Source organism: Pipistrellus kuhlii, unplaced genomic scaffold (assembly GCF_014108245.1).
Source record: "Pipistrellus kuhlii isolate mPipKuh1 unplaced genomic scaffold, mPipKuh1.p scaffold_m20_p_5, whole genome shotgun sequence".
Lineage (NCBI taxonomy): Eukaryota > Metazoa > Chordata > Mammalia > Chiroptera > Vespertilionidae > Pipistrellus > Pipistrellus kuhlii.
The window spans coordinates 73,370,281-73,386,132 of NW_023425551.1; the positions used below are offsets into that span (position 1 = coordinate 73,370,281).

Genomic DNA, 15,852 nt, shown 5'->3' on the forward strand with positions numbered 1-15,852 from the left:
CTCTTGCTTCGGAGCTGGGTCTCCCTGCTCCTTGGGCCTCTCCTCAGAGCCTGGACACCAGATGGAGGTGGGGATGAGGGGAAGCGGCAAGACAGAACAAACAGACCAAACTCACTGAAACGTATGAAAATAATGTTGATGCTCTGCATACAGAGTTCCTGGGCGGCCCCTCCTACAGCATGAAGGGCAAGTCCATGTTCTTCTCCCCAGTGCCCACATAGATGTAGCCACAGTTCTTGGTGCCCGGAGCGTGGTAGAAGGTGAGGCCTGGCCAGAGCAGGCTGCGCAGCACCACCAAGGCGTTGCCTCGCTCCATCTGGATGCTCCAGGACCCTGGGGAGGAAGGGAGGCCTGGGTGCTGTGGAGCCAGAGCGCTTCCCAACGTGCAAGGCCCCTGCCCCTGGGCAGCCAGGCCCAGGTGCTAAGGTTCCACTCAGAAAAGGGAAGACAGTTTAATTACCCGGGCGCTTTACTCCTCCTGATTGCCTTTTAGCCGTTTCACTGTTCATTAAAACCACTTCCAGGGGGAGGGCAAAGGAAATGAAAGGAGGTGAAACTCAAAAGGAGTGCATTTTGTTCCTGTCAGCAAGTCTAGTTAAAGGTTGAGTGGGGGAGGAAGCTGAATCCAAAGGCAGAGGGGAGTTGGGGCCGGTCTGGGGAGACTTTCTCCGGGCTCTGCTAGGGGTAATCACCAGTGACCTTCAGTCCCAGTGCAGTCTGCCCCCACTTGCTGTTTTGCTCTCTCGTCCCCAGTCCCAGAAGCCTCTGCTCTGAGATAGATTAGACCTGACCATAGAAGTCTGACCATTTCGGGCCTGAAGCTCAGTAGCCCTCTCTGGCTGCTGAGGGCCTGAGCCATCCTTGGCAGGAGGGGACGTGGGCTACAGCTAACGAGCCTTTGTCTCTCCTGGATCCTGCCCTGGTTTTTGCTCCCCAGACAGGAGCAGCCCAGCCCATGGCTGAGTTGTACGGCCATGAGGACTTGGCGGGAAGGACCTGATCCATCTCCAGAACCGAGGGAGGGAGCCTCTGTGTGGGAGGAAGGAGCCTGGGAAAATCGCCTCTGGATGCAGATCTGGAGCTTGTATTCCCCTGCGCACCGAGGCCCCTCCCGGGCCCAGCCGCAGCTCTGTTCCAGACCCTGCCAGAAAGGCAAATGCTTTGAAGGTTTTGGTGTTGGACCAGCCAGTGATGCACTGAGAGCTGTGCTGAGGCCTTCATCGGCTGCCAGCTCAGCTCGGCTGCTTGGCTCCTGCTGCCCCAGCTTCCCACAGGCCTCCTCCGGCCATGGCCCACCCTGGTCACTCCACACCCAGCAGCCTCACAGTTCAGTCCCCACCCACCAGGGGCCACCCGTATCCAAGAGACCTGACCACCAGGAACCCCTGGCCCTGACAGCAGCTCAGCCCTGCGGAGGGTGCCGTCACCTGCCCAACGCCAAGCCAGAGCTTTCTGGTGCATGTAGGTCAGCTGGCCCTGGCCTGCTCAGGGAGAGGCTGGCCGGGAGCCCACCACAGCTCTGTGCAGTGGCTGCACCAAGTGCTGCCACCCAGGCAAGAGATGATGAAGTAAAGGCTACAGTGATTCCACTCCCGCAGGCGCACACAGTGCTGGCCAGACGACGTCAAGAAGAGTGTCCCCCTGGGGCCACCAGACCTCTGGCTGGGCACTGCCTAGGAAGGGGGGCGGATGCTTTCCTGGTCAGGGAAAGAGTGTTTCCTGTGGCTCCTACAATTTTCCTCTCGGCACCTGAAGTCCTCCACCTCCCAGACCTGCCCTAAGAGGCCTAAGGCCCTAGCCTGTTGCTTTCCTAGTCACTCATTCAGAAAACATGTCTAAGGAGTAATGGGAGCGGGACAGGCCAGAGCAAAGGATTCCAGGGCACTGCATTCAGCCTTTGGACCGAAACGCAGACCCCAGGAAGGTACATCCCTTAGTCAACCAACCCTGTGCCCAGAGCATCATCTGGGGACAGTCCCTCCCTGTCCTTGTTGCTCATAGCCATACAGCCCCCTTGAGCTGAGAAGGAGCGGCTCTGCCCACAGGGAGGGCAGCTTGCAGCCTGCCTGAACCAAATGCTGCCCTGATAAATGGGTCCTGGTGTCCTCCAGCCTAGACCACTCATCATTTCACTAGAGCCGGCATCTTTTTTTCTTCTTTTTTTGCAAGCATTTTGGCAAACCTGAGCAAGGGCTGGGTCCCACCTTACACCAACCTGCCCACCAAAGGTTTGGCCACCTCTTTGCTTTAGCAGAACAGGGGACCCAGGCTTATTAGCAGGGACTCCGCTCACTCCCTCTTCAGAGAGCAAGGAGGAGCTGATAAGGATGCTCGGGAAATACACTGACCCTACAGGGGCAGGGGGACAGCAGCGCCAAGCAGGCGGAAGGGTGCTGGCCAAGTGTGGAAGCGGCATGTGAGGAGCCAGCCAACAGCACTGCCTCCCTCCCTCCCTTGCATTCCTGTCACACTCCTGTCCTCCGCTCCTTGTTCCTGGCTCAGCGGGTTGCCCGGGAAACACACAGACTCTTAACGTGCCAGGAGTCACGTAGTGTCTACCTGGGAAGCCAGGCTCTTGCTCGTCACCTTCACCCACTTTTCTTATTGCTGGGAAGACTGGGCCCAGCCAGCCGCTGCTGTCTCTGCCCGTCTGGGGTTCCAGGAAAGGCAATCTGCTGCGGCCCTGGTGTTTTAGTTCACAGCCCAGTCTCCCCAAAGGTCCCCTCCTGCCCCCTGGCACCCACTCCAAGCTGCTTTTTGAGGCTTTGGTGGGGAACAAGCCGGTGACCAGGAGCAGGGCCTATTGCAGTCTGCAGGAGCCCTGGGTGCCCAGAGCCCCAGGCTCTCACCCACCTTGCTAGTGCAGAAACCTCAGGGGAGGGTATGCTTCTCTTAATTAAAATCTCCTGCCCACCAGGAGGGAAACCAGCAAAGCATTGGATTCCGTTGATGGGGACAGTGGACCAGACTGGGGACCAGGGCTGTCTGGGCAGCAGGTAGCTTAAACCTCTCCAACCAGCACCATACACTTGTCTCAGACAGAAAATAGGCATGGGGTTCCTTCTCAGAATGGCCACTCCCACCACCAAGGGCCACAAGGTATGGTCTAAAGTAGGGGTGTCGAACTCAATCAGAGAAGGGGCCAAAATCTAAAATCCAGCCTAAATCGCGAGCCGAATGGTTTACTGAACAGTCATAAACTGTCATTGTGATGGAAACGCAGCGGAGTGCAGTGATGACAGCGCGGTGCGGGCCACATTGCAAGGCCTGGCGGGACGGATTTGGCCCGCGGGCCTTGTGTTTGACACATGTGGTCTAGAGATTGGGGGGTTGGGGGGTAGGATCCTAGAGAAGCGGAAGAGTGCCCTCTCTGGCTAACAGGCTGAGCCCCTGTTAGCCAGGCTTCCAAGGGACTAGGTAGGAGGAGCCACCTGTATATACCCCCAAGAGAAGGCTGGTCGAGGGTCCCATGTCCCCCACAACTCTCCAATGTTCCTGTCCCCCCCAACGCCTCCCAAGCACCACCACCACATTTTTAAAGGCTGCTTTTCAGCAGGCAGGCCCCTTGCTGCCCTCTGCTGCCCGAACTGGGCATTGCTGCTGAGGGCTCTCTCGTGCTGGAGCCCCTGCTCCCCCGTTTGAGAGAGAGGTCAGATCCAGTGCAGAGTGAAGCAAGGAGGGAAGCCCTGCCCTCCACCCCTCCTGCTCTGCTTCTGTTGCTGCTCTGCCTGCCCCTCTGCACAGGACACAATGATTCACTGGTGAGACACCTTCTTTACATTTCCACTTTTCATCCTCTGTTTCATTTATCTTTGCAAACCTCTGTAAGGCAAGGATGGTGCCTGTTTTGTTTACAATGATGTCCCCAGTGCTTGGCGCATAATAGCTGCTCGGTGGCTATTGCTAATGAAGTGAAAGGTTAAGGAGCATGGACTGGCAGGGAACTATCTAGAAATCTGGCCTCCTGACCTGGCACTCCATCTGTTTCCCCTGGCTGCAGCCCAGACTCAGAACTATTAGCTGTTTCCCTGCATCCACCAGGAGGATGGCTCTGCCCCCAAAGCTACTCACTCCCACAAAACTGCAGATCCAGGGCACCACAGAACAGCTCAGCAGGGCATCATGGCCCCAGGCTGTCCCAGTGACAAGCTGCTGATCTCCGGACCTACCTCCACGGGGTCAGAGCAGGAGACTCAGGGACAGGGCCAACCTGTACCACACCTGCTCTCCAGTGACACAAAGTCCCCTTGAACAAGCACCTAAGACCCAGAAAGGAATTAGTGGTCTTTCCTGGGCAGGACCTTGCATCCCACCAGCCAGTGCTGGTGTCCGCCTTAGCAGCCCAGCCCATTCTCTGCTGTCTGCCTGGCTGAGACTCCTCCTGGCAGCTCCTGCTCTTTAACTGGCAGATAAGGAAGGGAGTCTGGGCGCTCAGAGTGTCTGCTCTCGCTAACCGCACTTCCATCCCCACATCATCCCCCACCACGCCATCCTGAGGAAACACTGGGCCTGACTTCCGGGAGGCTTTCTGGGGGTGGCTTTGGGAGGAAGGGAGCTGGAGGCCCAGGAAGCTGTGAGGTTTCCCAAGGTCAGTCCAAGAGCATCCCTCCCCTCAGGCCACACACACAGGAGATGCCAGGGCCCTCAACTCCCAAGGCTCCAGCACTGAGGGAAGAGCACCAGGCTGGAGTGGACTGGGATGTCAGACCATCCGTTGCTCCTTCAGCCCTGAGGTCCTCCATTAGAGCAGAATGTCCAGGGCCCCAGGCCACTGCTACTCATTCACTGCCCAGGCCCAGGTCCTGTGCCTCCCAGGAGCCTGATAAATTCACTTGCTGCCGAAGCCGGTTTGGCTCAGTGGTAGAGCATCGGTCTACGGACTGAAAGGTCCCAGGTTCGATTCCGGTCAAGGGCATGTACATTGGTCGTGAGCACATCCCCGGTGGGGGGTATGCAGGAGACAGCTGGTCGATGTTTCTCTCTCATCGACATTTCTAGCTCTCTATCTCTCTCCCTTCCTCTCTGAAAAATCAAAATATATTTTTTTAAAAATTCACTTGCTGACGGGGCATATCAGAGTGGCCCCGCATCCTTTGCAGGCGTCTTCAAACTACGACCCGCGGGCCACATGCAGCCCGCAGAGGAGTCTGATCCGGCCCGCCAGGTTTTTTGGGCAGTGAGCGCAGCCGAGGTGTTACAGTAGGAATTAGTAGTTCATATAGTCCGGCCCTTCAGCTCTCTGAGGGACCGTGATCTGGCCCCCACTTTAAAAAGTTTGAGGACGCCTGCTTTAGGGAGACCCCCAGTGCTCCCTATCTCATTCCCCTGCTGCAGGGAGAGACAGCTGCCTTCTGTGTCCCTTCACCCCAAGTGGCAGGGCAGACAGGGCTGATGGGATTCCAATACGAAGACTGTTGGACCCCCACAGCCCAGCCAGCCAGCTTTGATCTTGACTGCAAAGGCCCTCGCACCATCCTTGCCCTCCCGTCGCACAGAGGATGAGGCTGTAAGGGTGGGAGGCACTCTTGTGTTAGCCCCTCTGACCACCCAGCATTATGGGAAAAGGCCTCATCCACTGGCCCTGGGCATCCAGCTGCAGGTGAGAGGGCTGAGGAGTCAGCACAGCAGGGCTTTCCAGACTCACCTTGAATTGGGAAGTGGGGCTGCTGCTCCCAGATTAGGGGTATTAAGAGTACTTCTCTCCCCCACCCTTCAGCTCCTGGTGCTGGGTTCCACCATCACAACATTCCTGGCTCCCTTTATCAAACCCGCACTCCCCCTGGGGATGGGTGTCTGGGAGCATAGAGTTGGGGGAGATAACTGGAGTCTGGAAAGGGTTTCTCATGGGTGAGAAATGCCCCAGCCCCTATAAACCTTTATCTCCCCAACAGGTCCCGGAATCCCTTTCCATGCCCAAGGAGGCTTGCCTCGAGCACCCCCATGTGGCCAAAGCCAGTGTAGCCATTCTTTGCTGGCAGCCCTTAGCCACCTGGGGCCCACTGACTGGCGCCTTGGGCATTGCAGGAGCTCTGAAATGCCTCCAGATCTCTGGCTTCCACTTCTCTATCCATCCAGCACCACTCCCTTATCATCACGAATCTGTTTACGAGCCACCAGAAGCCCCTACTGCCTTGATCTAAGCCTCCTACCTTTGGCCCTCTAGGCCCTCTTAGTCCTGCCCAACCCACCTCTCAGGCCTTTGCCACTAAAAATAGATCAATAAGTCCTGGCCAGCATGGCTCGGTTGGGCATCGTCTCCTGTACCAAAAGGTTGGGGGCTCTATCTATGGCAGCCACATCAATCTTTCTCTTTCTCTTTTATATATAATTTTTACATGAATTCTTATGTGTTAGGCACTGTTAGACTTACTTTGTGCTATATGTGTTAATTCTTAATTCTCATAACAACCCAGTGATGTAGAAAATTTCATTATTCCCCTTTCAAAATGAGAAAATTGAGGCACAAGGTAACTGAGGGACTTACCAGTGTCACACAGCTAGCAAGTGACAGATTCAGGATTCCAACCCAGGCTGTCTAATTCCAGAGCCCTCACCTTAACCACTACTGCATCTCACCTCCATCCCGAGTTCCAGCCCACCTGGGTGCCTCATTGCTTCTCAAAAGTGTTTCCTCTAGTGGTCCATTCCCATTGTCTATTTAAAAGGAAACACCATCACCCTGACGGTTGGTTGGAGCATCATCCCATGAACCAAAAAGGTTTCGGATTCGATCCCTGATCAGGGAGCATACAGGAGGCAACGACTGATGTTTCTCTCTCACACTGGTTTCTCTCTCTCTCTCTCTCTCTCTCTCTCTCTCTCTCTCTCTCTCTCTCTCTCTCTTTCTCTCTCTCTCTCTCTCTCTCTCACACACACACACACATACACACACACACACACACACACACACACACACATATCAGTAAAACATATCCTCAAGTGAGGACAAAAAAAAAAAGATGGGGGTCACCATCTCCTTGACACCACAGTTAATGCCAGAATCCTGAAGTCTCATTCTCTGACACTTACTGTGCCCTTGGGTTTAACTCTGAGCCTCTGTTTCTTTGTCTATAAAATGAGGATAATAACAATATCTACCTCTTAGGTTGGCTGTGAATCTTAAAATGAGATAAGGTATACAAAGGGTTGAGTACAGTGCCTAGCACACAATAAGCAGTGCCACTGCTTTTATAAGTTGTTATCATCATTGCCGTCATCAACAACAAATCCCTCCAGTTCTCAGAAATGCCAGACATGTAGACAGAAGGAGTTAGAGGCGCTGAGTCAGTGTCTTGGGTGTGCCCCAGACTGCCCAGAGCCTGGCACCTGCCCTGGGGTCCAGCATCCAAGCAAGAGCATCTTCCCAGAACACGTGCTCTACGGTGAAGCTCAGGTGATGGAGATGGGTCTCTGTGACCCAACCACCCAAAGGTGCATGTGTGGGCCAGGCGTGTCCTGAAGCATAGGAAGGCCTCTGAAGCTGTATGTCACATGTGTCAAACACAAGGCCTGCGGGCCAAATCCGTCCCGCCAGGCCTTACAATGTGGCCCGCACCGCGCTGTCATCACTGCACTCCGCTGCGTTTCCATCACAATGACAGTTTATGACTGTTCAGTAAACCATTCGGCCCGCGATTTAGGCTGGATTTTAGATTTTGGCCCCTTCTCTGATTGAGTTCGACACCCCTACTGTATGTTTTAAGATTTAAAAGTCCCATACACATAGCAGGAAGCAAATATCCTTAGTAGGCAGATGCTCAGTCAATCAGCACCTACTTATTGAGTACCAGCTATGTACCAAACACTGGATCTAACCCCAAACTAACAGAGATGGATGTGTGCCTCTATTCAAGATTGATTAGAAAGTCGAGAGACTTCTTGTCTGTGAAAGCATATGGAAGACAACCCTTGTGTCTGCAAACATTTACCCCCCACTTCCTATGAGCTGAAACTTGTATTGGACCCTGGGGAAGGCCCACCCTCAAGCACCCACATTGACCCACTCCACTCTGACAGTGGAGCCAGGCTTTAGTTCCACTCTCAGAGGAGAATGGCAGGGCCATGGCCTACCGCTCTGGCCGGAGGGCAGATCCACGGTTTTCTGAGTAGCAGACTATTACCTTTGGGGATGTCATGCTCCAAGGAGTCCATGAAGTCCAGGGAGGGGTCTAGGTCTGCCTTCTCAAGCAAGGTCTTGTTCTTCAGTTCAATTGGCTCCCTGAAGTGGAAGTAGGAACTGAGCTTCTTAGCTTCGGACAAGGTCAGTCCTGAAAAGAGGTAGCAGGTGGGAAGGGAGCCCCACAGCTCACTTTCTCTGTGCATGGGGAACATGTGGGGGAGCTTGCAAGTTACTCAGTCAGCTACTGACAGAACTGAAGGGAGAAGAGGGAATAGTGTTCCCTCCCCCCAAATTTGGCCCAGATCCTGCAATGAGGAGAGACCACTGAGGAGAAAGGTGGGGAAAGGCAGGGAGGCCAGACCCATGGAAAGACCTGAGACTCAGATGGCCAAATGCTCTCCCACCCTCAGGCAGAAACGAGGCAGGGTCCAGTGACTGGGGAAGCCACCAATGCCAGGTCACTGGACACATCCTCTCACCTGATGTGGTCACAGCTGTTTCTTTTCTGAGGAAGTGGGCAGTTTTGCACAGACTCCCACATGTGTGTCTGGCTATGCTCAGGAAGGATGTCCTCCTGCCCATGGGAGAGATGTCAGAGAACTCACCTTCAAAGGTCCGATTGACATGGGTAGGTCCAAAAGGACTCTTAAAGAGGGCGCCTCGGGGGATAATAGCCACAGCCTTGTCTATCTGGTCAATGATGGACACCAAGCGGGTCTCCTCCTTGATCCGGATCTGAGGAGACAGGAGACAAGCCTCCCTGCCAGGGCACTGTGCCCACTCACTCCTGGTGCAGGGCCCTCTGCATAACCATCTGACCTCGGTCACCACCGTGTAGATGCCCGGTCCATGAAAAATCATGCTGGGTGAGCCCTCCCTCTCCTCCTATCAAGATTTTCTTTCGCCGAAACCGGTTTGGCTCAGTGGATAGAGCGTCATCCTGCGGACTCAAAGGTCCCAGGTTGGATTCTGGTCAAGGGCATGTACTTCGGTTGCGGGCACATCCACAGTAGGGGGCATGCAAGAGGCAGCTGATTGATGACTCTCTCATCCATGTTTCTATCTCTCTCCCTTCCTCTCTGTAAAAAATCAATAAAATATATTTTTTTAAAAAGATTTTCTTTCTTTTTAAAATTAGTAATACATACTGGTGGTGCAATATTTAAAACTTAAAAAAAAAAAAATAAAAGTCTCACCTCATCCCTCGTCCCCCAGTTGCCCTCACTGGGGAAAACCACAGTTAATAGTTTCTGTACCCTTCCGGAAGCATGCTATCTTATCGTCAGATTAAATGTTGATTATTTTGCCTTTTGAAAATATAAAAGCAATCATGCTTACTGTAAACTACTTGGGTAATCAGAAATATTTTATAGAATACCTGAGAATTAAAACCATTCATAATCCTACCTCCTAAAGATAATTAGTGATAATATATTGGTATACTTCCTTTTATCTTTTTTAATTATATATTTAAAGCACAATTTAATCATAGCTTCTATAGTTTCATATCCTACTCTTTGATTTGACAAAGCATCACTCCATATTTCCCAAGCGTCAGCCCATGTTATCACATCTTTATGCCAAAGAGATTTGGTTTACAATCAATATCAAGGGTAACCCTGAGCAAAAGGATTTCATAGAGATGTTGGGGGGAAATAGCACCTGACAGGGAAAACATGTCACCAAGGGCCCCCAGAGTCACTTGGCCACCTATTTCCCATGGGCTATCCACTGGAATTCTTTACAAAGCGGGAGATGGGGTTTCAGAAAATGACATCTCATTTAATCTGCACAAGCCTGAGGAGCAAATATAATGATCCAAATTTTACAGAAAATAAAACTGAAGGGAAGTTAAGCTTGTCAGGTAGGAAGTGGGTGTTGGACCCAGACTTTGGGGATCACCTAGGTTCACTGTGTTTTGAATTCTGGCTTTGTCTAGTTTCAAAAGTTGGGCTCCTTTTCTGACCTAGCTTTCCATTTCTAGGAGTTGGTCATTCAGATAGATTGCATCCAGTGGAAATGATGTATGGACAAGATCACTGCTTGTCAGAGCTAAACCTTGGAAACCTCCATTGCCATGAAAACATCACAGGTGAAATTATGTTGCATTCACACATGGTAAAAAGAGTGGGGAGGCTCTTTAAGGCACTGATATAGAAAAATCTTCAGAGTGTATTGTTAGGTGAAAAATGCAAGGTGCAGAGTGGTATGTATAACATGCTGCCATTTTGTTTTGTTTTGTTTTGTTTTGTTTGGAAGACAACAAGGGAATATGTAGAGGTATTTGCTGTCTCAGGTGACAGAGCTTCACACATTTAAAAGTGAATTTGGCCGGGACCGGTTTGGCTCAATGGATAGAGCGTCGGCTTGGGGACTGAAGGGCCCCGGGTTTGATTCCGGTCAAGGGCATGTGCCTTGGTTGCGGGCATATCCCCAGTGGGGGGTGTGCAGGAGGCAGCTGATCGATGACTCTCTCTCATTGATGTTTCTAACTCTCTGTCTCTCTCCCTTCCTCTCTGTACAAAAATCAATAAAATATATATTTTTTAAAAAAGTGAATTCGAATCCCCTGGGAATGTGCTCAAATGCAGATCCTTATCCCCCACCTCCCATTAGTCTGCATTTCAAACGCCTAGAGCACATGTGTCAAACACAAGGCCCGCGGGCCAAATCCGTCCCGCCAGGCCTTGCAATGTGGCCCGCACTGCGCTGTCATCACTGCACTCCGCTGCGTTTCCATCACAATGACAGTTTATGAAAGATTTGGATACACACACACACACACAAACACACACACACACACACACACACACACGCAAAATGGTTACATTACTGCCCCCCAGAAAAGGACCTGGGTGACCAGAAGACAGGGCTTGGAGACACTCTTCGATATACCTTTCTGTAAATTTGAATTTTGAACTATATGGATTACTTATCTAGGAAAACAACTGGTACAAAAATGTAAGAGCTTGTGCCCATGCCCTTACCTCAGAGCCAGGCTCCTCAAGAGCTGACCGTCCACTCCCCACACTGCTGCTCAGGGGCGGTGCTGCTATGTTGTTGTCACCATATTTCTGTTGGGCTGGGTTTTGGATGCCCCTGGCCCTCTTCCCTCGGCCCCTCCTCCTCTCTCATGTTCACTCACCACTATTTCTTCTTCATAGACCTTATCACCCTCGTTCATCTTCTGCAGCTCGGTGTATTCATACTCATGGGAGGGGTCCCCCATGAAGCGGCCCTTCACCACAGATGTCTGTGTTATCATCTCTTCTGTGGCCGGAGGCAAGAGGCTCCACTCCATGCAGTTCAGGCTGCCAACAACACCCACACCACCCTGGTTTCCAACTCCTCCTCCCGCTCGGGCTTCCTGCCACCACCTCTTCTCCCAAAGGTGAGGCCCGAGAAACACCCCAGCCCCGTATGTGATGCAAATTCCATTTTATTTTTTTAAAGGTCACAAAAAGCCCATGTATGCTGAAGTTCCAAGAGCTTCTTCCCAGATATCTGGACTATAAGGTCCCGGATGAGTTCTGGAAGCTGAATTTTACAGGCGCCTCTGCTTCGGTGGGCCCCTAAGTCATGCTCAGTCTGCCTACTGAGTCCACAGCACGGCATCGTCCCCATTTCTCAGGAAAGCCGGGCCCAGGCTCAAGGCCCTCTCCTCTGAGGTCTCCAGGAGCACTAGCCAGCCCAGTCCCTTCTTTCTCACTTCCCAATGAGCGAGGACATCCTCCCACCCCTCTCACTCAGGCCCTGTGTCCCCAGCCTGCTCTCAGCTCATCTTTCCTGCCTTCACTCTCCAGGGCCTCCTGAATATAAAAACTTCCCAGCTTTCTAACACAACAGCCCTCAAGCCCATGCCCCTCTAGAAAGTGCCCCTTTCCTATCCCTTCCTCCTCTGCCCCCGCTCTGAGCAATAATCTCAGGACCATGTGCCCTCTGGGAGCCCTCCTTTCCCCCACTTCCACTCTCTGGCCAGTGCACCAGGATCTCTGCCCCCTCCACCCCAAGAAACTACTTAGGAGAAAGCTATCCATGGAATGCCCTGAAAGACCGCAATTGCATTTCCATTCCTACTTCTTTTTTAAAAAATATATATATGTTTTTATTGATTTCAGTGAGGAAGGGAGATGGAGGAAGAGATAGAAACACAGAAATAGGAACAGAAATAAGAGAGAATCACTGATTGGCTGCCTCTTGCACATCCCACTCTGGGGATCAAGCCCGCAACCTGGACATGTACCCTGACTGGGAATTGAACCGTGACCTCCTGGTTCATAGGTCAGCGCTCAACTACTGAGCCATGCCAGCTGGGCTCCATTCCTACTTCTTTTGATATTTCCTTCTCCCTGCTCCAGTGCCTTAAGTATTTCCAGGGATCTAGTCTCACCCCTCTTTTCTCTCTAGAGTCTCACCCAATTGCCTCCCAAAGCCCTAGCTAATGACTAATCAGTATCCAGAATCCAACCAACCATCTCAAACTGCTTTTCCCCTGGGCCAAGTCATCATCTACACTTGCCTGGTTACTGCAGTAGCCTCCTAACTGATCTCCCAACTTCCATACTCACTCCTCCTTGTGTTAAAACCTAAGCCAGACCGTGCGTCTGTGCAGAACCATTTTATGGCTTCCCGTTGGACCAAGTCCTTACAGTGCCCCTCTAGGCCCTGCATGAATGTCTCCAGCCCCTTACTTCTCTGACCTTATGTCCTGCAATGCCCCGTCCTCACCCCTCTCTAGCCCCTCTGGCCTATATGGGTTCACAAACACAGTAAGCACACACCTTAGGCCCGTAGGGGTGTCGAACTCAATCAGAGAAGGGGCCAAAATCTAAAATCCAGCCTAAATCGCGGGCCGAATGGTTTACTGAACAGTCATAAACTGTCATTGTGATGGAAACGCAGCGGAGTGCAGTGATGACAGTGCGGTGCGGGCCACATTGCAAGGCCTGGCGGGACGGATTTGGCCCGCGGGCCTTGTGTTTGACACATGTGCCTTAGGGCCTTTGCACGAGCCTGGAATTCTTTTCCCTCAAATAAGCACATAGCTCACTCAGTTGCTTCAGGTCTTTCTCAAACACTGCCTTATCAGAGGCTATCCTGACCACCTTATTTAAAGCGGTAACCATTCCTGCATCCTCTGTCCCCTTACCACTTAGCACCAGCTGACAGCAACACATGCTTATTTGTTGTCTACCTCCCCTCCTCCTCCACACACACTATAATGTAAACTTTATGAATACAAGGGCTTTGCCTCGTTTACCAATGAATTCCTGGTGCCTGGATCAATGCCTGGCACATAGTGAGTGCTGAAGAAAGAAAAACTTATGGGATAAAATGAAATGAGTCTCAGATCTCTGTCTTCAGTTCACATTTTTCTCCCGGACTCCAGATCTGAACTTTAACACACCTCCTTTGCCCCCAGGCACCACACATCCAATTCACTAGGTCTAACCTCCTTCTTTAATTCGATTTGCTTCTTTTGTTGTTTAGTCCTAACTCCAGGATATTTTTCCATTGGCAGAGTGGAAGAAAGAGTGACAGAGAAAGAAACAATGATGTGAGACACACACATTGATTGGTTGCCTCCCACATGCGCCCTGATCAGGGCTGGGGATCCTGCCTGCATACTGAGGTATGTGCCCTTGACCAGGACCCTTCAGTCCACAGGCTGACCTCTATTCACTAACGCAAACCAGCTAGGGCTGTCCTGCTTTTTGAATTCTCCCCCAGTAGGTGGCATCAGCACATAATCAGCTGCTAAACTGGAAGGAGCCAGCCTTGACTTCTTCACCTCCCCCAGTCACAAATCCTGACAGTTCTACCACTTACATCTAAACCAGGCCTCTCAATTCCCTTAGCTGGGCGCTACAATGGATTTCTAAATGCTTACCCACTTCTGGCCACTCTGCCCACTCAGATCAAAGCAGGCTCTTGCTCGTAGCCCTTCCATGGCTCCCATAGCCCAGGACAAGGTTCAAACCTCTAGGCTTCTCCATCCAGTTCTACTAACACCTTCTGCTGCCACTGCTATGGTTACCTGTTCCATACTGGCTGCAGCTGTTCTTCCAAACACTCCAAGCCAGCTGCAGCCAAGTATGCACAACTGTTCCTTCTAACTGGCATGCCTTTTCCTCACACCTTCCTGGAAATCTGTTCATCTTTCAGATGGCAAAGAAGTTACTTCCTAATGACCTTATTTAACTGCTCTCTAGGGGAATGCCCACCTTGGTCTCACTTTGTGTACAACTCTATTCTAGTTTTGCCCTGGCCAGCGTGACTTAGTTGGTCCCATGCAACAAGAGGTCTCTGGTTCAATTCCCGGTCAGGACACAGGCCCAGGTTGTGGTTCCACACCCAGTAGGGTGCAGGAGGCAGCCTATTGATGTCTCTCTCTCTCTCTCTCTCTCTCTCTCTCTCTCTCAAATCAATAAAAACATATCTTTAAAAAAAAAGAAATAGCAGCTCTGTTCTAGTTTTAACACGCTTTGCTGTGATTGCAGGGTACACACGGGTCTTCCTCCCTAAGATGTGAATAGCTTGGAGATGGGGTTAGGCTCAGCCCTCTTTGCAATGCCAAATCAAGATGCATCCAACCAGTGCTGGACTGATGTGTGGATCGATAAATGAAGTCTCCAACTTCCTGCGCCGAACAGGCTGCTTTGTGAGGTGCTGAACTCCCCATAAACGCTGGGATCGTCAAAAAGCAGCTGCATGGTCCTGAATGGTAATGTCCAAGTAACTTTCCCCGGTCCTAAATCCCTGTCCTCCCATTCCACACTCCTCCACCACTTCCTAGAGAGCCTGGGGCTGTGAGCCAGCACTTCCATGGAAGATGGTCTCTGGATATGCTTCCAAATAGCTCCACGCAACCTCTGACACTTCTCCAAATTCAACTCTTACCACGCCCGCACCAGGCGGCACCTGGTTTCTAACCCAGGTCTCCGTTATCTAGGAAATTTCGCCTCCGCCCTTGGCCCAGACTCCATTGGAAGCCCACCCGTCTGTTTCTCCTGCGTCCCTTTGCCCCAAGCACAGAAGTGTCCTCCCAGAGGCCCGCCCTCAGACCTCGTCCACCCCACCTCCCTCCCCCTCAGGCTCCTTTGGGTTCTCAGGTCCCTGGCCTCCGGACCCTCTCCCCACCCGCCTTCCCTTCTCTGCAAATCCCTTCTCCACCTGCTTCCTTGACCCCGCAGCCCCCGCCCCTTTCGGTTCCTACCACCACCCCCTCTCCCTTCCAGGCCCCCCAGTGGCCCTCCCTCCGTATCGCCCAGCGGCCGCCGCTGCACCTGTACAGGGTCTTGCGCGGAGCCAGTTGGTCCTCATCCAGGCCCTGCGCGATGTAGTAATCGGCGACGAGGCCGAGGATGCGGCCCCAGAAGAGCACCCGACTGTAGCGATAGTCGCGCTTCACCAGCAAAAGGGAAGTGAGCAGCGAGGCCCGGCGGTCCGGGCTGAGGCCCTGCCCGCTGCCCGACGCCAGCTCCAGGGACAGCAGGAGACTGTCCGCGTCCATCTCCGCGGCCGCTCGGCTCAACAACCTCCAGGTTGCTAGGAGAAGCCGTCTCCATGGAGACCCAAAGCCCCGCCCTTCCCTCAGGCAGGAAGTAGGATCACACCCACCCGTGGCCCAGCCCTTCCGGGGCCTCTGGCCAGCCCGGATCCCCTCGGAGCGGTTCCTAAAAGCTTGGGCACACTCTAGCCCCACCCCCCACCCCCCCACCCCCCGCCTTCCT

The 15,852-nt window shown here is 52.6% G+C and overlaps 1 protein-coding gene and 1 long non-coding RNA gene across 3 annotated transcripts; one reads left to right on the plus strand and one right to left on the minus strand.

Moving 5' to 3' along the window:
• Window positions 1-113: 113 nt before the first annotated feature.
• On the minus strand, window positions 114-15,718 carry RSPH9 (radial spoke head component 9). Of its 2 annotated transcripts, none has more exons than XM_036414410.2 (5): window positions 15,406-15,718; window positions 11,265-11,430; window positions 8,725-8,854; window positions 8,121-8,267; window positions 114-351 (listed from the first exon to the last, which is right to left on the minus strand). In XM_036414410.2, the coding sequence occupies exons 1-5, from the start codon at window positions 15,630-15,632 to the stop codon at window positions 173-175; spliced, it is 849 nt and encodes a 282-aa protein (XP_036270303.2). In that variant the 5' UTR covers window positions 15,633-15,718; the 3' UTR covers window positions 114-172. The 2 variants fall into 2 exon arrangements, with proteins under 2 accessions (XP_036270303.2, XP_036270304.1); XM_036414411.2 differs by having other exon boundaries at window positions 114-333; window positions 15,406-15,711.
• On the plus strand, window positions 8,204-10,791 carry LOC118705557. The gene is made up of 3 exons (XR_004983715.1): window positions 8,204-8,260; window positions 10,104-10,440; window positions 10,675-10,791. It is a non-coding gene; the product is annotated as an uncharacterized LOC118705557 (long non-coding RNA).
• Window positions 15,719-15,852: the final 134 nt, after the last annotated feature.

What these genes read in the sequence shown, in the direction of transcription:
- RSPH9 (XM_036414410.2), bottom strand. Translation starts at nt 15,632, where the DNA reads ATGGACGCGGACAGTCTCCTGCTGTCCCTGGAGCTGGCGTCGGGCAGC. An exon ending in CCGCGCAAGACCCTGTACAG is followed by an intron (nt 11,431 to 15,405) that starts GTGCAGCGGCGG and finishes TGTTGTTGGCAG; the next exon opens with CCTGAACTGCATGGAGTGGA. An exon ending in TGTCAATCGGACCTTTGAAG is followed by an intron (nt 8,268 to 8,724) that starts GTGAGTTCTCTG and finishes ACCTCTTTTCAG; the next exon opens with GACTGACCTTGTCCGAAGCT.